The sequence below is a fragment of the Osmia bicornis genome, chromosome 11 (genome assembly GCF_907164935.1).
Source record: "Osmia bicornis bicornis chromosome 11, iOsmBic2.1, whole genome shotgun sequence".
In the NCBI taxonomy this organism is placed as follows: domain Eukaryota; kingdom Metazoa; phylum Arthropoda; class Insecta; order Hymenoptera; family Megachilidae; genus Osmia; species Osmia bicornis.
The window spans coordinates 3,053,743-3,077,371 of record NC_060226.1 but is presented as its reverse complement, the minus strand read 5'-3'; the positions used below and the strand labels follow the sequence as shown (position 1 = coordinate 3,077,371).

At 33.9% G+C, this 23,629-nt stretch overlaps 2 protein-coding genes across 12 annotated transcripts in view; one reads left to right on the top strand and one right to left on the bottom strand.

Moving 5' to 3' along the window:
- Positions 1-69: 69 nt before the first annotated feature.
- On the bottom strand, positions 70-6,088 carry LOC114876996. Its single transcript, XM_029189031.2, has 4 exons — positions 5,922-6,088; positions 3,186-3,240; positions 1,424-1,582; positions 70-1,236 (listed from the first exon to the last, which is right to left on the bottom strand). The coding sequence occupies exons 2-4, from the start codon at positions 3,228-3,230 to the stop codon at positions 1,048-1,050; spliced, it is 393 nt and encodes a 130-aa protein (XP_029044864.1). The 5' UTR covers positions 3,231-3,240; positions 5,922-6,088; the 3' UTR covers positions 70-1,047.
- A 14,236-nt stretch (positions 6,089-20,324) lies between these two features.
- LOC114877011 (hemicentin-1) overlaps positions 20,325-23,629 on the top strand; it is a 216,127-nt gene continuing 212,822 nt past the window's right edge. For 3 of the 11 annotated variants that reach the window (XR_003789487.2, XR_006829851.1, XM_029189072.2), the window contains exon 1: positions 20,325-21,286. Coding sequence is in view for 4 of the 11 variants with exons in the window: in XM_029189072.2 (XP_029044905.2) it covers positions 21,190-21,286 (97 nt within the window). In the remaining 7 variants the exon portion in view is untranslated. The remainder of the gene's footprint in view (positions 21,287-23,629) is intronic. The other 8 variants (XR_003789489.2, XM_029189076.2, XM_029189074.2 and 5 more) reach the window with 5 other exon arrangements.

Here is a 23,629-nt window from a genome sequence, read left to right as displayed (position 1 = left end):
AGAGATTTGTATAAAAATTAATTTTGAATATTGTGTATATGTACAACGTGCGAAATAAAAGTCACGCAATAATAATTAAGGAAAACGATTTATTTTATATAATTGTACGTTCAATGGTTAAACGTAAGGTACATGAATCAGTTGTAAAACGAAATAAATGGTTGAATTGTTCGTACCATTAAACATATAAAACGTATAAATTAATGAAGAAAATCAGCGAGAATTATGGTAAAGTAATAATTAATATAATAAAATGAAATTCTTACTTATATAATAAAAATAGATATATATTATATAATAGAAAAAGTATTATTTCGAGGTGGTGTCTGTTACTTAGTAATTTCATATTACTGTGCGATCGTAGCTTAATTTATGTGCAACAATCACGATTATAACTTTCACTGGCCTTACATTGGAAAGAGACTGCCGTTTATTCTAGAGAAATAATTAACTACAGTTTCGTCGTTGTCAAATCAAATTTAAAAAAAAATAAAAGAAAACTTTTGTTTAAACAAATACAAAAATATTAATCATGTTCAAATACATAGAAAAAGTATTATAAAAATATAATAGTCGAATTGTGTACTGTTATAATCACACGAAAATTAATCATCAAAAGTATAAAATTAAAATTCAAAAAAAATTTGATATATTGAAAAAAAAAATAAATGTAAATATAAATTCTTTTTTATATTGTTCCCTGTAGATTTTAGCTGTAACATAACTGCATTATAAAGTTTAATGTTTGCATACAAAAAATTTCTCTAGCAACGAGTCTAACAACAATTAATTGAGAATTATTTTTATTTGTACTCTGTTTTCTGTTTCACTTGTACATATTTTGTCATAAAAATTAGCGTAATCTTTGTCTTAGTTTAATATCTTCAAAAAAATTAATTGTTCCTTAAAAACATACAATGAAATCGTTTACTCTTTGGCAGTATCTTCTTGATAATAATTCCGTACGTTTCTTATTACGGAATGTGATTGTACCATTTTGAAAACGACGGATGATTGGGTGATTTTAGGTTTCTTCTCGGTTCGATTTTAAGCTTCGCCTCTGTACGTGAAGAAGGCATCCACTAGAAATAGTACTCCTTCGACTAAGCTGATTACACCTTTCGCTATACCTGTGTCGCGAAAAGAGCCCTTGTAGGCCAAGTTTGAGAAAAAGTCGATGTTCAGAGCTCCGGCAACAATGAACAAAACGCATCCAACCAGGGAGAAAAAGAGATCCTGCAGACATAAACATTTTTTGGCATTTAAAAAAATATACAGTTCCACTTAAGAACATGAAATTGATCTTGAAATCGTTGAAAGCTTTCCTAATAATAATCTTTTCAATCTTTTACCATTTCATTAACCATGGTTTAGCTTGTATAAAAAAATCGCATGAAATGCTGGAAATTTAATATTCACATACCACACGACGATCAACTGGTGCTCCAAATAGGCTACCGGCAAATAATCCCACGAGAATAATTAAATATCCGCCAAAGGTACCCATCGTAATCATTGCAGTATGTTGATCTCCAGCATTGAAGGAGTGGTAGTGCAATCCTATGAGAACACACACTATGACCTGAAATCATTGAAAATAAATTTCATATCTATTTCATATATCATGAAATAGAGTCAGGACATAAAGAGTATACTTTGTCCATAGTTTTTTTTAAATGGTATCGATAAGCATTCGAAACGAGGTCAGCGAAACAAATGCATCAACTCTATCGGCACTACCATAAACAGCATAGTAGAATTATACCATTATGCTCTAGTTCGATACTCAACTTTATTTCGAGGATAACCCGTGCAATATCGGAACTATTGATTAATTAACCAACTGTCGACTCGTCGTAGAAAGCATTCTGTCATCATTCTTAATGTTATATTCATAACACGTTTACCGTGTTCACCTCGCCATAATACTTGTTGCATTATTAATTAGTCGCATTCTGTCATTACGTCAGGTTTCCATTTTGCACTAACTGATTTAAAATGAATTCCTGAAACGTTTTCCTTAATACGATCATTGCTTAATTTTTCTTACGTATGAAAAATTAATGTACTTTGTTGCTATGAATTGAATTTTCTAATTTATATTGTAATTTAGTACGAGTTTAAAAAGGAATTAAATAAATAAATAATATTACATATTAGATTCCTTGTATGCCAAGTTGGAATTTGTTTTATTATTTTCTTAATTTAATTTATATTGTTAACATTACAGGCAGTAGGTTTTATTTTGTCATCTATGTAAGTGTGTTCTCAATATTGTACGCACGTTGAATGCTCAAAATGAAATTACAAAATGAAAATTTGTCGGATACATTGTCTCCGTAATTTAAGAAATTTAACCGAAACTCGTATGGTAATTGAACTTCCGTTCTGAGGCGTAATAATAACGAGAAAAAAAAAATTTCCACCGTCATAATTCTCAGCTATTATGTCATTGTCCATTCTGGTAGACTTACCGTTTAAGAGACGTGTGAGTTTAGTTTGTTCACTTAACACTCGAGATTTCAACGCCTAACACTGATTTAAGTTAATGCAGAATAGCGTAAAATCTAGGCCAACGAACCATATCAAATTATGTTTCGATCAGTTCAAGTAAACCGTCAATGTAAACACTGATATTAAAGTGTATGAAAGTAATTCTATTTTAAAAAAAACGAGAACTGCAAGTGAAATATTAACCGATAATTTTGTTAATTAAAGTTGTCAACTATTAGGCTTCCCTATAGGTTTCTTCTGGTTGTCGGGTTTCAAGGTTCTGGGGTTCGTAGGGTTCTCCTTAGGCGCCATACAGGAGAATGTCGAGAAAGGGGAGGAGGTCCCCTTATAAATATGTAGGTCTTATAACTAAAAATTATATGATTCTGCCCCTATGTCATTTTTAGTATTAATATCGTCAAAACTAAGACGTTGAGAACTCCTGCTTCCCCTATATCGTCATTTTCCCCCACGAAGTCTGCTCTGCTTCATACTGTATACTGAATGAATGAATTGGAATTATGCTAGGAATTCAATTCTCAAATTACAGTTAGACAGTTATTACATAACTGTACTAAACGTGACAGCTTTGGATTTACAACTGTTATCCACATGAATGAAATGCTAATAAGTCAGCAGACATGTAGAAATTCATTGATCGTTTGTATTTCTCTATTAATTTATCAACTTACCAATTCCAAGAATTTGATGACAGCGAGTCTTGTAATTTGAGCCATTTTGATTTATCTGAAAAGAAAAAAAAATTTATTAATACAAATTTTCATAATTCTAAATATTTGAAAGCATATTTATGAATGAAAGTAATAACGGTAATTAAAATAATTTTATTCCAAAGAAAGAGATCAGTATTTCATTTTACGCTTTAATACAGAGCAGAAATGAAGAATTAAAATGATAATAAATTAAATATAATGTATCACTCACATGATAATACGGTTTTGAGTGATATATTCTAATATATCTTTGAAATGTCAAGTTTATCAGCTATCAATGTTATTACACAAATTCTGTTAACAACGATTCATAAACGTTGAAACGATTAACATCAATTTCAGACTAAATAATTAAAAATAATAAATGAATTACAACGTGAATGCAGAATGTTAAAGATTTCTGTAAATTTATATATGACTATATAATATTTAATCAATTACATATTATGTGACGTAAACTTTCCATTGGGTTAATCAAAAGTTTTATATCAGAATTCAGATTTAAAAAAAAAGAATTCTTGTTTAAAATGGTAATTTAAATACTGTAGACTTTTTTTATTATGCAAATTTTGATTAGAAAAAGTCAATTTGTACTAAATTTAATTTTGCAGTTTATTTTTCTTTGAATTTTGCGGTGATAAATTTATTTCGCTTTATCGAAGTGTTATAAACCTTATCTTTTCACGTTAAAATTAGAAGCGTCACCTTTAACAATAACTACGTGACGTTATATTTAGTTACTCAAAAGATGACACTACAATTATAGTAATAGCAATGACCGTAATTTAAGAAGTATTTCATTTTATTTTTTTAACAATGAATCATCATCGAAATTTGCAAAATTATAAACATAAAATGTGATTATATTTATTTCCAACAAACAATGCAAATCAATTAAACAATATTGCCTAATAATTTTCGAAATAATCTTAATAACGAGTAATATTTCTTCAAAAAACTTGATCTTATCGGAATACTTTATTTTTCGTTTCTGCGAAACACTTAGGTCAGTGGAACGAAGCATCGTGCAATTTGTGTTGACCATGTAATACCAAAGATGGACAGAATGAATAAAATGTAGTAGAAAGTCGTACACCTGACACGAATATTTACATTCGTGTCCTTTCGCAAAATTTCGTACAAATTATAATTGCACTCAAATGCAAAATAAAAAATAATGTACAGATTTGACGATTGCTTCTTCCAAATTCTGTCATCAATTTTTATATACTGGCTATTTAATTATAGAAATGATATTGTATAGTCTACGAAGATTGACCTGAAATTTCGTAGGAAACCTTTGTATACGAAATACTGCGAAGCTATTTCCAATAGTCGCAACCTGCGCAAATATATGTATAACGATTCAACACGTAAACACGTCAAGGCTGCTAGAAACTTTGTTTACAGGATAGACATTACAAGAGTAAATTGGTGAAAGAAATCGAGAGAAAAGTCGGAAATAAAAAGTTATGATGGCGTGTCAGGTCTTCAGGCATAAAACAAATTTAACGCTAAGAAGAAAGCTGCACTTTCACGCGTGAAACTACTGGCCCAAAAACCTTGACTCAGATTTTGCGACGCTCCTCAAAATAACACAAGACTGTAATAAAAGTTGATAAAAAAAAAGAGTATTACAAATATATGTTTAACCGTTCCATGAAAATAATATATTGATTCAATTTCAGACAACGGAAGGTCAATTCGAAAATTTGTAATTCGATTTAAAAGGACTGAAATGGAAGGTGAATTTTGAAATAGGTGTCAACTAAGAATAATTTGCATATGAATGTAAACCGGTTAGATTAGATGTGCCTGCTCTTCCTCTGCTTGTTCGTATTCAGCTTATTTTGCGCCTTATCGTATGACATTGCAGAGTGTATATGATTATTACTGTCATATACAAAATAAGATTGATTCATACGGACGTTGACAAAATTTTATCTTACATTTTTTTTTTCTAATTTCCTCTCCCAACTTTCAGCAAACAACAAAAAAGATAGCATTATAAAATAAAAAAGAAAAACATTTTCATTTATAAAAAGTTTATCTTTAAAATGTCATCAAAATTATCATATGTCAGTGAAAATAACGTATCAACACGTCTGAAACTTTTTATTAATGAATATTTAATATAAATGCCTAATTTAAAAGTGTTTTCATAAATTAAAATTCTGACGATTATGAACATATTATAATTCACTTTCGAGACGAGCAATTACTTTCAAGAACGAAAAGTGCTTCCAGAAAATGATCAAACACATATTAGAAAAGGATATAGTTCACTTTTACACTAATCACTTTATTTCACTAATAACACAATATAGAAACCAATATTAGTAATGAGAATTATTAGCAAATGACTTATACATTGAGAATATTATTCCAGGTAGTTAAAAACAAAAGTGGGTCAATTCGGTGTGATTTAAAAATGAACTTCCTTCAAAATAAATCGTCCAAATTGTATTTTGTTTTTCTTTTTAATTTAATTAGAACTGTGAACTGATAATTATTATGAAAAAATTTTAATATTAACATCACATCTTCATTATTATTTACAATCTATTGAAATCTCTCAATTATTTATCAAATTAAGTATTACTTTTTTTGTAAGTTTAATTTTAGTTCAAAAGTAATGTTGCATCGAAGTTGACCCACTTTTTCTCGGCATCTGTTTATCGAAGACAGACTTACATGAGAGAACTGAAAACTGGTTGAACCAAACGCAGATGTTCACAAGACGAGGGTTCGGCGACGACTAGATGCTGAAGACTTGATTGCGTACCATGAAGGAACAACACTGAGCTCCGATTTTCACTGACCAAAACACGGCTATACGTTTACGCGGACTCAAGCTTACACACGCATTCTGTATAGCCTCTTTTTACTACAGGTCCTGCAGTTACGGCAGTATAGTAGTGTCTTTGAAATTGCTTCGTGGTATCATTATCATACAAGGTAGATCTACAGTGCTATAAATCGTCTTCTCCGAAACCACAGTGGATGTCAAATTCAATTTTTTTATCTAGAGCAAATTTCTAGAAAGATTTTAAAATATGATCCACTGTGCTGCATGTGACTATATTAATTATGAAATATAGTAAAATGTAAATTCCAAATATTCAATAGATTTCAATAGAAATTGTATTTCCAATTTTGAAGAAATTTAATTAAACAAAAAGGAAGAAAATTCAAAGTAAAGAAATTAAAAATATGGATATAGATATGGGATTTTATTCTAAGAATGTTAAGTGCTTTTTAATGAATGTTTACACTTGGTTCATTTAATTACTAACAACATTTAATAAGTGTAACTATGTTAAATGACTCATTAGTCCTTTTTAGTTGAAAAATATAGTAATTGATATTCCGATATGCAACTCTGACTCATAATTATTACGCATTAGAAACATTGAAAACAGTATTGATTAACACGCGTGATTCACATTCGTTATTCATTTTGTTCTACGTGATGATAATGTATCACTAGAAACATCATTTGTAATAGGATATAAATATTATTATGTACTTCATTTGAAAGACTAAAAATAGTAGAAAATAGTAAAAAAATTATTTTTAACTAATTTTTTGAAGTTGATAAAGAAATGGTAATAATTTTTGACTACATTTCTTGGAAGGTGTTGAACTTACTGGAAGTTTCGTCGAATACAAATCGTGCTGCCGCGTGTAATCAGTATAATAATCTCAATTTATTCTTTCGACCGCGCCTTTCGTAAGCTCGATTACGTCGATTCTACGCCCTCATGAGTGACATCATTTCGCTGATTGTTCGATGACGTCATATTTTTACCATTGGCACGCAAAATTCGCATTCTTACGTGGAATTTATAGCATCAAACTACGAGAATACGAGCGTTATGTCACGGGTTTTAATAGATTTTACTTAAATGCGAAGAAAATTGTAGAAACCTAACAATTTCTGTCGAAATATTCCATTAGAGTGATGGATTGTTGCGTGCCACCTCGTGTTTCTTTCCTTTTCTTAAGATATGTATCAAGGTAGGAACAAAGAACAATACTTTTATAATTATTGCTCCTTTTTGTAAAACATACCCAGTTTCCTTCAATTTGCTTGGCACTGGTGATCAGTCTGTTAATAATTACCGTTCGATATCGTACCAATTAAAAATGTTTCAAATATTAAGTTTGCAACGAAATGCAGATTTACGCGATTACATCGTTCCAATAGCAGCGAAAAGGCTGGAATAGAATTTTAAATGCGATTTCGCGAGGATGTATGATTCGAAGCTATTTTTAGAGTTACTTCGCATTTTCTTTTTATTCAACTTTTACTAACTTAATAAACTATTGTTTTCTTTTCTGTTAATTTAATCACATTCATAGACAGGAGTATTTTGTCAAAGCAATAATATTGTTGTTACGAATATTTTATAAATAATGGTTGATTCAATTTATACTTGGCAATTATGTGACTATTTACATCATACAATGTCATAAAAATGATTACATCATCGGTAGACTGTTTAATTATGATTCATTTTTCTTTCTCGATTATTAATGGAGTTTGCAGTTATTCTGTTTTTGCAAAAAAACTTATTACAAAGCAATCTCAATGACGTATAACTCACATAACAGTACGATTATCTTATCGCTGCTATTTGCACTGTATTATACATTCTATTACATTTAATTGCTCTTATTCAAATTTTAATGATTACATTATCTTTGCTTTTCAAAATTTACCTTGTTTATCAAAGTATTATAACTGCTTCACTTGTACAATAGCAAAGAAGACCATGATACTATTACAAAACATTGAATTTAACAGGTGGAAAATATTGCGTAAGACCTACTTTCACATATTTTTAAATTTTATACTCGTGTGCATTGTAAGAAAGGACTTGTCGTGCCCTCTGGTCATAGGCGACAAAACTAACTGTACACAAGCAGAATTAAAGCAGACTGACCATTGGAAGTTCACGAAAATTCCTAATGAACCGGTAGAGATTTGGGGTCTTATTAATTAAAATTAGAGCCACAGTATTTATAAATAAAACAAACTTATAAAAGATAATAAAAAAAAAATTCTAATTCCTAATTTCATCGAAAAAAGCAATTTTGTATTTTATTAATTCTGTCGTTCGCCATTAGATGGCAAGAGCGGTATCATCACAAACCGCGCATTTGTATAAAATTAAAATGAAAATACTTATTATAATTTGTATACTGTTTGCAATGAATTGAAACAGAATTTAACTCTTCTAAAAATACTAACCAAATTGGATCACATTTGAATTGTAAGTTTCATTACGAGTGTGACACAATATTATAGGACAAGGAGTTAAACTGAAATCATCTTACCATACACATTGCATACGATTTCACGTCACTTGCAGATATATTGCATATGTACCTCTCTGCTGTCACTTATAGCTGCCAAACTAAATCCTTAAATTCCTTGGATTAAGGGTACCGATGGAGAATTGATGGGTGGACAGCTTACAATCCCCAAAATCGATTTGGGGTATGTACCTTCTGTTTAACCTGACCAATTCAATAGCTACAATAGCTGGTAATAATAACTGTAAAGTGGAATAGAATAATTGGAAAAGAATTTATAATTTAGTGCACAATAAGAAAGGATAAAATAAATGAAAATGAAACAATTTTTTGAAAAATTTCAGGAACCCTCAAGTCTAAAGTTAGTTAAAATCAATAACATTTTACGATTAATTAAATTTTCTGCAATTCCTACAAACACAATGAACAATGCACACGCAACATGTACGGTTTCCATGTAATCAAATACTGTCCTATCGGCGCTCTCATTTTTCAAGGTAGAAAAGTGATTCCACTGGGAATTGTAGCCGAGATGTCGGAGGTAATCTACCGAATTGGTACGATCTTTGGGGATTCGATGAAAGGGTATTGGCACAATTACCGTCACCATGACATAGCTATTCTGCAGACGGTACTTCGTTCCTTCGATTCTTTCGTTCGCAATCATGCCACTGGAAAAGCTGCTACAAAGCCATTCAGGGAGACATCTAATTAGTCACAGTGTTCAAATCGTTCCTCATCCTCCCTTTGACTGAATCTTAACTCTTCCATTATCTAGTTTGTGACAAACATTTGCAAGGAAAATTTAACAGTATTCTCCATTGTACCTACTTGAAAGTTAACAGAAAATTGAAACAAATTCAAGTGGAAAAATCTCTTCACTGTATTTTACAATGCTGTTATTTATTATAACACCTTTTGCATTTTGTTAAAACATTGACCAATGAAACGACGAGTTAACTCGTCTTCGTTGGTTAACAGGTTAAATTGCGAATCAGCGTGACGACTGGAAAGGTCTGCATAGGCGAGGAAAGCATGGAAAATGTATCGCGTTACATTTTCACCGTTGCTTGCTGAAATAATCGTCGCCGTTTATTACCGCAAACTTGTCGCCGGTAGAAATTTCCACGGAGAGATTCGCTGACGCGTCCTACCAGATCCTAAATGCATAGCGTAACGTCACGTGAGAAAATTGAGGGGAGAAGATTGTACGCAGGGAAATTAGATAGCACTGTAATAAGAAAAGTAAAGAAACTCGTTAGCCAGCTGACAAGAACGTACACGGTCCCTGTTCTACCATGCAATTTTAATTGCTACATTCCAATAGCAGTTCGCTTATTTATTTTAACTACTTGTGTACTCGCGCCTGATTTTAACTCTTGTTTCGCGTCAACTGAAATACAAGAAAAAAGAAATCTACCGTTGCAGGTAGAGGAAATTGTTTTTACTGCAGATTTGTTGCACAATTTCTATTCGTTGTTAAAACATGCATATTAAATATTATGCTCTAAACGTGGAGCGAATTGCCCCTCGGGAGTTTGAGAACATTCCTGGTGAACCGATAGGAATTTGGGATTGAATTAATTAAAATTAAGGCCCGCAGGAGCAAAATAAGACTTCTGTGGCCTGGGGCAATCAAACCTTCGTGGACCCCCTTGAAAAATTGAAATTTATTCTAAAAAAAAAGAGGGGCCCCTGGAAAGTGGGACCTAGGGTTGCAACCCCCTTAGATTTTGTGAAAAATTGATTTTAATATTAATTTAAATTTTTACCAGGTTCCTCTTAATTCGACCCTGAGGGCCCATATTTTCCCATAGGGCCGACCATGGTTCCTCGTAAAACTTTAAAACCCCCTCCACCTTTTCGCTGAACGCTTCACCACAAAGCTTAGAGATGTTCTTAATGTTAAATTTAATTTTTCATACAGTGTCGTGGATTATTACTTCTAAAATACGGTAACCTTATGATTATTTCATGAAACGTTGGGGCGGATGTTCCGTAAGCAAAACTCGCGTTCATGAAATACACAGGACAGTTTTCTATCATCATTCACCGCCATTTCCCGGAAGAGGGCAAGTTCCTTGCTAAATCGTGCCGGGCTGCTTGCCTGCTTCGGTACAAAGAAATCTTACGCATATAGCCGGGTAATCCTCGACAGAACGTGGCGGTGTCAACGGTTCGAAGAACTAGGACGTCCGATATTAAATTCTCGTAGCAAGGCAAGAAATCCCGACGTCATCTCTGCAGAGAAGGAGATTTTTTCGCGAACGCGTCTCGCAAATATTGACACGATATTTTCAACGGACGTTTTATGCTGGCTCCTCTGTCTCTCTACCTTAACGAATTTCATCGGTCATAAAAAGCTGTAATCTTTTTCTTCTTCCACTTCCTTACTCGTTTTACTTCTTCCCCAGTCTTTTTTCCTCCCTTCAGGATTTACCTCTTCATACTACTTGAACAGTGGATAAACTAAAGCTGTCGAATTGTCAGATTTCTTATTTTAATGATCAGAGTGCTTCTGTCAAGATAATGATTCAGATGAAGGAGACAATCTACTTCGCTATGGTTCCTCAGGTTTTTGTCATCAAGTACACAATGACATTAAATGCATGGTAACGAATTCCATCATTTATGAAAGACTGTGGACTTCCTTTTCTTCCCACCCTTTTCTCATTTTACTCCTTTCACTATTATTTTTCTTCTTCCTGTCCCTTTTCTCTTTTTCAGTCTCATCGTAATCGATGAAGAAACGACCTTTCAGCCGATAGCTGACGTTAAACCCCTTTTTTTTTTGCAACTTCATCGATTCGTCAGTGTGACTGGATAAGGGAGCAGAAACTTGTTAGCTGACTGATTCAAATGGACAAAAGCTGCACAATCTGGCAGATAGGTGCCGACGAAAGGGACAAGCCCTGGCCCTTCATTGTCCGATGTACCCTTATTCATTCTCGCAGTTACCTTCCATGGAATCGAGCAGGACGAGGGGAAAAAACGACCCATCTCGTTCGTCTGATCGCTTGTCTTCCACCTCTATTATCGTATGCACTTATTTTCAGGGATTTCGTTCGTCGTTTAACCTTATTGCGATCGTCGGTATGTCTATGGAGTATCTAAAGAATTTTTTAACATTTTTTTATGAAAAGTCAGTGTTTCATGATATTTCTTATAGGAATTTAATCCTTATTTGGATAAATGGTTTTCTGAGTCCATTATTTCACGTAAGTATCATTTTACCAAATTTGATTTGCAACCTTTCAAAATTCGATAAGATAATAAAGAAATATTAGTAAATAATTATATTAACACTTGGATTCAAATGGTGACCGTTTTTTGAATATTTATTCTAAATCCCCTATTTTAAAATAGAAACCCTTAATACCAAAATCATGGTATTGACAGAAAATCTGGCAAAAGGGTATCGATTCAACTTTGACACGTTACAACATTCAACACTGATGTACATCAGCTCGCGAACTACATAATATATGGCAAAATGAAAAAATAATGTCAAGTGACACTTGGCTTTGCACGGCGCCATAGTAACGTGCCTTGTCGAGCTTCGCACGGCATCCAAGAGCAGGAAGCGTGAATCGAAAGAGCTGGAAAATGGTGGAGAAAAGGGAAAATATGCATGGAATGAAAAAAAAAATTTCACGAGACAATTTCTGATAGATTTGATTATTGTTACTGGGTTACGAAGAGCTCAAATATTTTTCAATTAAAATTTCATTCGAAAGCACAATAGCAATCGTTGCGTTTAAAAAAAATGGTACATTTTGATTCTGTGAAAATAAATTAGCAATATGAATTTTTTCAAAAATAAATTTTCGATTTTACCATTTGGCCGTCCTCGATGGTTTAATTAAATTGCATTTCATTTTGGAAGAGCAGCAAATTTTAATTAAAGCGCCCTTTATTTGAAAGTACTTACATTTGTTGTTTCAAATACCTGTTGGTTATATGCGGTCGACGCTTCAAGTGATAGAATAACAAAGTTTGTGCTTATTTGATGATTTTGCAATTGTAGTTGACGCTTATTGAATTAAATTACATATGCATAGCGATATTATGAATATGGTAAAATAACGATAAACATTGCGTAGATCCCTTAGGATATGTTTTTACGAAATTGGCTTAACAAGTAATTTATTAAGAGGACGCGTTAACACGTCGACACGGTGAAAGCTTGGTTTTGTGATTAAGTTAGTTACGGGATAATTTCAGCGCAACTAATTTACCAAACAAACGAGGTGATATTCGTTAACTACTTTTACACAGGAATCGAGATATATTGTGTTTTAGGCACAGCAGAAACATGGCTTTTAGTAATTGTCTTTGCGAAAATCTACATCAGTTTTAGATTAACTAAAACTAATTACATGAGATATTCTTTAGTGAAAAATATTATTAATATATCCAGATTTATTTTTTCTTCTAAATGAATTATAGTAATATGAATGATGAGTATCTGAATTATATTTGCACGAATTTTCAAGTAAATTCAGGTAAATGACAAACATAAAACGTTATACGTGCTGAATTCAGCAGTGAAGTTATGGCCACATATTATGGTACACTCTGTATAATTGCTGGTTATTCGTTGAATAGCAAAGTGTGCAGGAAATTGTCAACTTTTCATGATTTAATTAAGAGCATATTTACACCAGGAACGGTAGAATCCGTGGAATTTTATAATTTCCCATGGAAAACCGCCAACGTGATTTCCACGATGAAACATCGGGGCTGGCGGTTCGTGTAATTTAGGCTCCATTCGAGCTGAATTCACGTCGACGGTGAAATTAACGAAACGGAATAACGTTCGAGGAAGTCGAAGTTCTGGGCAGATAACAATAGAAAAAGCGAAGGGAACGTTTGCCGTGTGAACGAACGGGGTGTCGTAACCGCGTCGCGGCCTGAATTTTCACTCCGCTCCTGTTTCGATGATAGGAGTGCCGATAAAAATCGCTAATTTGCTTTTGTTCCATTTTTCTCCAACGCGAAAATGGAAGTTCCCAGAGCGGACGAGTTTTCGCCGTGGCACGCTTCAACGATTCGATCGAACGGTCAAGGAAATGATTGAGTAGAACAGAAGTATCATATCTGCGACGTCTTTTATTCGTCAACGTTCGAGTGGAAATAAAAATCCAATTACAGCAGACAGATGGAAATTGAAGAGAAAGCAGTTCCATAGATGAGAAGCAACTTTGATTCTTCGTCTACTCTTGATATCTCTCGATTTTAATAGTAACCTTCAAGATCAAGCTTTATTAGAAATATCTATGCATTAATAGACAAAATGAGATAATAGAAATTATTACATCGTGAAAAGAAATTAATTCTATGATATGTGGACATATTTCTATAATAAGGAGAAAAGTGATGGACCTAAAAAAAATAGAATATTCATACCTTTTAATTAATATTATGTTAATTTATTAAAGAAATAATTATATCTACCATAGTAGAGATTAAAAGGTTTCTGAAACAGAAAAAGCAGTAAAAAGAGTTTTTGAAAAAAAAAAAATGTTATGTATTTCTCTTTTTTTTGCTTCTTTCGTCTCCAAGTTTATGAGACTATATTATCGAAAACTTATGCAGTGCAGATGGTATACATAAAGATATCATTTTTCATCTCACAAAGAGAATTAAGGATGTGGTAATTGTGATTTAATTACAAAGTACTCTTTTATCACACGATAACTCGAATGAAATAAAATATTACTTCTTAGCTAATGGGTGTCCTGTAACTTCCACGCTCGTTTAAATAATGAGGATTTTATGCTTTGTAACCCTTTGAAGTTATGTACAGACTAGGAAGACGTATAAAGACAGGACGAAAATGAAGGGATTTCTTTACAATATTTTCAACAGATAGACACAACTTTTATACATTTTTGGATTAAAATTCTTAAATGATCTCATATATCAATCTCTATGGATTAAAGAATTTTGAACAGGAAATACAGTTCATGTGATAAAATATAATAAAATAAGAATTCACTAGGGTCAAAATGAATTCAGGCATTGGTGTAATTAAGTATGGGACAGGATAAATTTTCTCTCCTTTAAAAATACCTTCGCTATTCTGAAATTTTCATTTTAATTTCAGAATTTCAAAATTTCTGGTGTTCTACATTTCTTTTTTTTCATTTCTCCCAAATTATTCTTGAAACAACAGAGATATTATCACTGATCCAGTAATTTGTAAATTAATATCAGAAAAAAACCTGGTCTCGCTGCATTTGCAGTGTTAAAACAGTATAGTTTGTACGAGGTTATAACGATCGTTGACAATCCGAAACGAAGGCTTTCGTTTTTACCTGAAGCAGCTGCACCAATTAGTAGACACTTGACAGGTAGGCAACTTCATCGTGAAACAACTTAAAAACAGCGAAGTGGATACCAAGTGGATAACTTCGGTCGGGTTTCGATGAGCAAATATAAACGACTTCGCAGCTTCGGCCGAGCAACGATACTCGTCGTGTTCATTAAGTCGTAGTAATTAAAACTGTCGCACTCTAGATTTTTTAGATGACAATAAAACTAGATTCTAGAACTGCAGACTGAAAACTATGCGACAAATTGATTGATGAGAAGTGTAACTAACTTGTTGGATGCACTTAATATCAAATTATTTTCCATAAAAATGATATGAACTGGAATAAATAGTTTGTAAAAGAAATTGTTACAGAGTTTCTTTCTAATTAGTTACGAAGCTACTCTTTTTAAGGATGTTAATTAAATAGTGAACTTCAGAAGTTCGCAAAATTCATTGTAACGAAGTAACGGGGTTTTAATAAAGTTAAAGAAGAAAATTTACAGTTTTCTTTTAAACAACTGCTTCGTAACCTGGTTTATCCTCTTTTAAGACACTTCTTATACAATGTACATATGCAATGTTTCAGAGAATTTAATAAAGTGAAGATAAAACTGGGCAAGTGGATCGTAACTTTTATTAAAGATTTTATACAGGTATGAGAGGAAGTGTAAAAAAAACACATTATAACAATAATTAGAATAAGCTAACAACGATTATAATACAAAAATTTTCCGTAAGGAATATTGAAAAATAGAAGTTAAAATTGAGGTTGTAAGTTAAATTTTAAAGAAATAATTTGCCTAAGACAATCGATTCTCAAAATTGCTCAGATTTTAGAGAAAATTTGTTCACCGATAGCCAGAATAAATAAACCGGACAATGTTTACTTTCCTTCTTTTTACCTTCTTTCTGCCATTGGTCCGAACAGAATAATACCCCGTTACCTTCGGAAAACCAATGTAAACGACCTCTTCGCTTTCACAGGCCATGATAGAAGGTCGTTGTTTTTCCTAGGAAAGTTTATTTGGAACTCGCATATATTTTACTGAACCGTTCACCGTGGCAAGCAAAGATGGGGAAGGAAAAGGAAGAAACTTCTGCGAGAAGGTAACGGAAAGTTAACAAGATCATTATACATATGCAATTCCATTTGGTTAGCGAAACGACTTTACAGTAATTATTCTATTTCCTTCTTAATTAAATACTGTACTGTTATATAAAAATTGTCAAATTCTTAATTTGCAATAATTCAACTTTAAACGAAGAATGGTCATCGCGAAACGGCTCGTCCTTAACCCTTTAACACTTTACAGGGCCCCCATAAGACGATTTTGCGTCTAAGAATGCAAGAAGATGTTTACTTGAATATTGCAAATCTAAATTAGTTATACAAGCTATAACGTTAATTTTATAAATTTTATTTGAGATACTTTTTTTTTATCTGAAGGGGCCCTTTTTCGGAGCTCACCTCGAACCCCCGACATCTCAGGGCCGGCCGTGATTTTCAAAAAATTGCAACTATACAGCAATTAACAATAAATATTACTTGTTCTACAATAAAATTATAAAAAGTAACCAGGGAACAGTAAATGATTCTGTTAAATTGAATTGAAGACCAAAACGATTTCCAGAGTAGAAAAGGATATTCCTATACAGAAATCGAAGAAAATACCTAAAGAAGCAAGGAAACTTAAGAACAACGAAATTAAAGAAAGAAACAAAGAATACACTGCTCCGGTTCGTCGAAAGGCAAATAAACCTTTCAAAGGTGTACCATGAAAGGAACGATGGAGCAATTTAGAAAGTAAAAGTCCTAACTGAAGAAAGCTTCAATACCCTTCGTTGTAACTTTGAATTCGCTTCTCTGATTCGACGAAACGACATTATTCTTCTCGATGCCAGTCGACTCGTACAGTTTGATTGTTATTATTCATCAGGCCATTAGAAGGACGCCTGCGAAGCGTCGTATCCTCCTTGGGTGTCGCCACCCTGTCGCGAAGGAATTATTCAGATTTGTTGCTCATCGTCGTCTACTTCAACACTCGGTTGCAATTTAATGACATCGCTATCGATGAAAACGCTTCAACGGCTCTCGTTATTGGGAGACTCGTGTGAGAGCATAATGAGGTCGTTCGAGGTCGTTTACAATACTTGACCTTGGCCTTCTGCTAACAACACTTTCTCATCTCGTTGACAAACCCTCGTCTACTCGTTATCGACCTATCTAGAAGTAATTCAACAAAGTTGCTCAACATTGGGAATTAAGGGCAGTTTGGATTAGTTAGTGAATCCCCATTTTTATTACGTCCATGATTTTCGCAAATATAGGTATTATTTACTATGATAACAGTAGAACTTTGTTTTAGAACATATTTAGGACAAAGACGAATGGATCTCTAATATTAAAACTTGTAATTTGAATTTTTCTCATCGGATACTATTAAAGTATACAAAGGAAAATAAAAAATTTCGTGTGCTCTAGAATAAAGTTCAACCGTACCAGGGATTTATTATAAATTAAAAGATGTACTTGTATCCATTACTTGAAATTACTGAGTCGATTAATTAATTTTTAAAAACTCCTGATAATGAAATGAAACCATAGAACTTATGAGTGTTCAAATTTAAAATGCGTTTCTCTCTGATTTGGACCCATTGTACAAAACAATTAATAACTAATTCAAATCTGCCACTTTCATTATCCCTTTAATTATCTCTAATAACCTTAGAGGGTTAGGCTATCTTACAACAATTTTTATAATAATAAATTATTTAATTTCATTTAAACTTTTATATTTGTTTACCAGATTTTACGATAGTTTTGTGTTCATGAACGATCTCATTTCGTGCGACAATAATCTGAGAGCATAAAAACTTTGGGAACAAAACTTCGCAGTATACATCCTGCGTGTAAAGAAAGCGATAAATCAAAAAAGTTCTTGGAAACAGTCCCCTTCGGTTCATTGTTTAACTTAAGAGGTGTAATTAGCACTTAAAATGATTAATGACACGTAACAATATTTAAACTGTTAATTGAATTTCGTTGGAAAGAAAGCTCTACCAACGTTCATTTCTCACAGCGAACAAACGAATAATCTTGGTGCAGTGGAACTTATATTTGAAAAAAATTGCAAACTTGCCGAGTTAACCGAGAGGATTTTCACGTTGCGCGGAAATTTTTAATTTGACGTTACATATATTATGCCTTTGGTCTGGCCCAATTACACGTTCCCATACTAATAAGCAGCCTCTAGTAATTAGCAGTGACGTCGTGCAACCGGAAAATTCATTTTCCCCGAAGAAATTCTATGCTTTCCAATTTGTTCGCGCCATCGGAAGCGAAGGCAACGTTAATTAAACGAACTTCGCTGACTGACCGATAGTTGTAAACAAGCGATTCGTTGAAATAACGAGTGCGCATTCCCATTCCTCGAATTTCTGAAACGAGTAAGCATATTGCGTGGAAATCGTTGATTATCTGTCCGGTTATACTTTTACTTGTTTCATTGGGAAGGAAAGAGCAATCGAAATGCGCTGAAATTGTTTTTACCCGCCTGTCGTTTAGCGAAATACGCAAACATCTACGTGGAATCAAATATTCCACGAACATAATTTTCCTTTAGTAGGATATTAAAAATTTGATTCATTTTCTACGTGGCTATCACAATTATTATTGAAATAATAAATTTTAAAAAATTTCTGTAACTCTCATCTGCCACTAAAATCTTGATTATTGAAACATTAGTGAAACATAAATGGGTATTTAATTAAAAGGTTTTAATAAAAAAATCCTAATTGATCTATTGTACCGAATAAAGTGTGATGACCTTTTCAAATCACTCGTACGGATATCCTTTATTGGAGAACACATGTGTGTAAAATTCTTATTAGTATTAAAGTATCATATCCAACTCTATTCTTTGTACGTTCCCATAAGAACATGAAGCCGCGAAGCGTAACACCATAGGAAACAGATGTTCGACCGCAGGACAACAGTACTAGGAGCATATGTAGGTATATCCTAAAATCTCTAACAATAAAAGGGAAACTATCATGTGTATTCATTATTCAAGGATATTTTGAATACGGGTTAGTGAACTGCGGAAGTTGATGGAAATATTTATTTCCATACAATACGTGCCTTTTCTAAGTGGCTTAAAGTATTATCTTAAAATATCTTAAGGTAAATTATCTTATCTTATATTATTAAAGTATTATTTAAAAATCACATACCAATTTGCGATGATCAACTGCAAATTACAATGCTGCAAAATTTCCAATCACAAATCACAATACGACAAAATCACCAATTACAAATTACAACACAGGGAAATTACCAATTACAAATTACAATACTGCAAAATTACAAATTACAAATCACAATACTGCATAATCACCAATTACAAATTACAATACTATAAAATCGTCAATTAGAAATTACTGTAAGGGGATAACCTCTATGTGTTCTTACACTGTGTTCTTTCAAATATCGGCCGCTAGAGCGTGCTATATTTTCTTTTGCACATCGTGATCGACATTTGTTTAGTACGTAGTGTCGCCGCGAAGCACGTGGTCGTATAAAATTCAGTACCTGTTATATTCAGATATTTATTGTCAAATAAGTGTAACATTAAATTAAAAGTGATAATTCGTGTACTACGAATAACGTTTTCTTTGAGGGATCAAGAGTTATTGGCCTTTCCATTTACGTTTACGAATCCACTGGTTTAAAAGTTATGCGTGCATAAGAATCAAGCATTTTCAACGTACAATTTGACAGGTGAGTATGATGCCGTGTTGTATAAATATTTAAATTATAAACAAAAAATTATGTTATGAGAAATGATTGCATTCAGAATAGTCTTATCCCTGGTGGAAATTAGAATAGTAATAATGCGTTCGAAACGGAATCATAGCTTTGCTGTATTGAGCAAAATCGTAGCGCATATCACGAATCAAAATGGCGGCGATTTTCTAACATTTAATAAAAATGGCTAGAAAATGCTGCGGGCAGGAAATAAGCATTTCGTAAAGGTGTAACATTAAATACCAACAACTAACTATTGTACTTGAGCAGAAATAACATTATCTGTATAACTATTTAATATATACATATATATTAAAGTTACTTTTATAAACTAAATTATGTTTGAAAATATTTTCATAAAGATAAGTATAATACGTTTTTGTATTGTATTAAATGATAAGCAAATCATTTAAAATGACAGCTCCTAGATCGCACCCGAATCGATTAGCTAATTAAATGATCTTTCTTTCCACCAGGGATAGGAAACAATAAGATAAGTATCCTAACGCAATGAAATATATCTATTATTTTAAATTTTGTCCCACTGGAAGACGCATGGAGAATTCTCGTGTGACAAGGGTTGTTCAGACCGAACGAAAAATCTTAATTCCAAGTACAAGGATATTCTACCGTCTCTCCGCGTTTATGCGAACACGCCGAGCCACGCTGTTCTCCCACCTGCGAGATCCACCCTGGTTGTGCGGACGAGCTCGCAGTCGGCTTCCTTCGTTGGAGCATGCGCAGTGTGCCGTAGGACGACAGGTGCGCGCCGTTCGCCACGAATCGCTTAGTTTCGGGTAAGCGTACGAATCGGTCGTATCGCGTCGTGCCACCACGTCTCGGGGTACGTCACTCGGTCGTGGTCTGCCTCTGTTTCGGTTAGTCGTCGTGGTTCTTCGGTCAGACGCACGCACACGACACGTCTGATAACCTTCTCTACGGTATCAATTTTTTTTCTCTCCATTCACGTCATTCGAATCGCGGGATATCCTTCGGCCGCGGGATATCGCGGATCCTCCCCCTTACGGTTGTCGACGCCCTGGACCCGGCTGTCCTTCTCTGCCGTGCAGTTTCTCTCGGTCTTCCTCGACACCGTGGCCGGTCGCACAGTTGCCCGCCGTTTTATCGAGCGTGCACGTGTTTCGCGACAATTCTCGCGCTCCGTTGACACGCTTCCGGTTACGCGACAGATCCCTGTGACACGGTGCGACCTTCCGGCTCCTCTCGCGACCCGGTAATACCCTGTTCTTCGACTCTGTGCAATTTCTTCGTTTCTTAATCACGAGCCTCGATGTTTTGTGACCCTCGTAATCGACGTGACCTTGTCGAGCCGGGTAATCGCGATCGCGCAACCAGTCATCGTCGGTGAATTGTGTGTTTGATCGTGAGTGAATACATATATCCGAAGGAGCTAAAGTAATATTGCCGTACAGTGGTCAGACGAATGTGGTGCGTGTGAAATATTTTGAATCCCGTATAATCGTTCGTCGCGAAGTTGTCGCTGATCTACCGAGATGGCCAGTGAACGGGATTTACCGAGCTGGACTAGGGCAAAGGACACGATCGCGATGATGTTGCTGCTGCTCCTGCAACTTCACCAGGGCGTTAAAGGTGAGTCATTGCTTCCTCTGTTTGTAACTCGACCGAACGATATTGCACGGCTAGGGAACGTGGGAGAATGCATGAAAAACTCGTGGGAAGAAGAATTATTTCGCGCGATAAGATGGGAATGGGGGGGGGGGGGGGGGAGGGGAAACGGTTCGTGCGTAAATTTAAGATGTTACGTGTACTCATGGAACGTGTTTTCAACTTGCGGAGGAAATGGCGAGAAACTGCTCGCCAAAAAGGGTAGGAATGTGAGAACGTGGGTATAAATGAGTCACGATACACGGCAGGAATTTACGAGTGGAAAGTTCTTGAGAGTTTGTAGTTGTTGTACCATGTAAATGGGAAACAAAACACTCGACTTTCAGGCGAGAGGTAAAAGCAATAGACGGAAAGCTTGTTTGTTGTCATTAGCTGATTTCAAGAGCGACTTCCTTCACAAATAAACATGCTCTTGCTTTTCATTTCTGAAGGATATCGTACCTTGAAAAATAGGTATAACTGTACGTATCGTGAGAAAGTATTTCAATCTGCAATTTCATTTCAAAGACATTTACACGCTAGAGTAATTTATTATTTCATCTTGGTATTGTAAATCAAATGAAATATACAGTATACAGTTAACTGCAAATTTGCAGGAAGGGGTGACACGTTAAATTTATAGTTACATGGTTGGTGTGCACCTCTGTTGATGAAAGTACTCATTTAAATTAATGTTTTTTTGTTTGTTAATGTATACAACAACAGTTTAAAGTTTATTGCTTGTATACATTTGCTAAACAAACCCTTAACTATTGATACTCCATTTCGGCGTTCCAATAGGAATACAGAGTGAAACATAATGCATGCAATTTATACAATTAGAAATGAAACATAACGTGTATTACAAATTGAAATTCGTTTCTTTGAAAATCTGTCGGTCTTTAGATCTGTAGTTAAGGGTTAACTCTTTTACCGTGACAAGGACACATGAGTTCCGAGTTAGACAGAAATCCTGCTGTGCTTTCGAATTGGAAACGAGGCTCTGACGGATTGTTTCAGTTTGTTTTATATCGTAGTTTCTCATATTCGTCATATCCGTTTGCAAGTTTCGAAAAAAAAAAAAAAAAAGAAAAAAGTTAACGTATGAGCTAATTCCGAATCGTCTATTTTCACTGCGCTGACACGTCGATGCTCTGATTTTTTAACATTAATTTTAGAGTTTTTCACATATTTCTGTGTGCTTTGTTGTTTATCAGATAAATACGCCGATATTATCTTTTATAAATATTATCGTTTACCTTTTTTTGAAACCGTTTCGTTTATATTAAACAGTATATCGTACTTATATTTTTAACCCTTTAACAGCGAAGCACTTTTAAATTTGATATTAGGTATGTATCAAATATTTCTTATTTAAGCTAAATTAAATACCATTTATTTTATCAATTTTAAGCATACACTGTAAATTTCTAATGTCTATAATTATAAATTTGATTTAGAAAACATTTGCTAAAGATATCATGTATATAATGATTCTCTTTGAACGTATACAGGTGTAGGTAAAAGTATGCAACACTTATTGTCAGAATTATGGTATATCTTGTACAGTGCTTCACAGGAAGTTAATGAACTTTGAAGAATCCCATTCAGCTCAGGTGGATTCGCGGCTCCATAGAAATCCCCCGCGCGGAAGCGTTCGAACTGTTGCGATTAAAACTTCCTTCTCGTTTCTTTCTTCGATATCTGTTGCATAAAACTCGGTATCTGCTGGCAGAGAAAATCGACAGGCTGGTTATTCGTTGCGAGGCTGAAAAGTATTTCACTGCCTCGAGAAGTTAGTTCTTGTACACTGTGCATTGTGGAATATCCAGCTGGGGAAGTTTTGAAATTTCAAAGTTATTTAGGAGTATTTTGACGCTGATTGTTGTGATAATTAAAACAGAGTAGCGATAATATTGCTTACCTAAATAGCTCGCTTCTTTTGAATTATTTCCAATCTCGAGAAATTTCGAAAATTCTTGATTTAAAATTGGGACTCCCTTTATGGTTCGCCGTCCGAGAGTTAAAAGCTACCATCTCCGTTGATGCAGTCTTCTTCAAAGTCTTTACTATTCTTTAAAGTACCTACAGTTTGTTCTGAGAAACGGATCCGCAAAATTCTGCCCTGAGATTCGGAACGTACGCTTCTTTCAGGGTTGTTAAAAGCCATTTTTGCATGATTCGGAGCAGAACTGGGCGACTTCTTCAGTTTTCGAACAATGCTTCCCTTTTCAGCCATTCAACCACTTGTATAGATGCTGTGTTTCTCAGAAGTGGCTTCGATTTTCGAAAAGTTTTCTTCCATTTTCTGAAAACTTCTCCGCCTCT

What these genes read in the sequence shown, in the direction of transcription:
- LOC114876996 (XM_029189031.2), bottom strand. Translation starts at nt 3,230, where the DNA reads ATGGCTCAAATTACAAGACTCGCTGTCATCAAATTCTTGGAATTG. An exon ending in TCATCAAATTCTTGGAATTG is followed by an intron (nt 1,583 to 3,185) that starts GTAAGTTGATAA and finishes CAATGATTTCAG; the next exon opens with GTCATAGTGTGTGTTCTCAT. An exon ending in CACCAGTTGATCGTCGTGTG is followed by an intron (nt 1,237 to 1,423) that starts GTATGTGAATAT and finishes TTATGTCTGCAG; the next exon opens with GATCTCTTTTTCTCCCTGGT.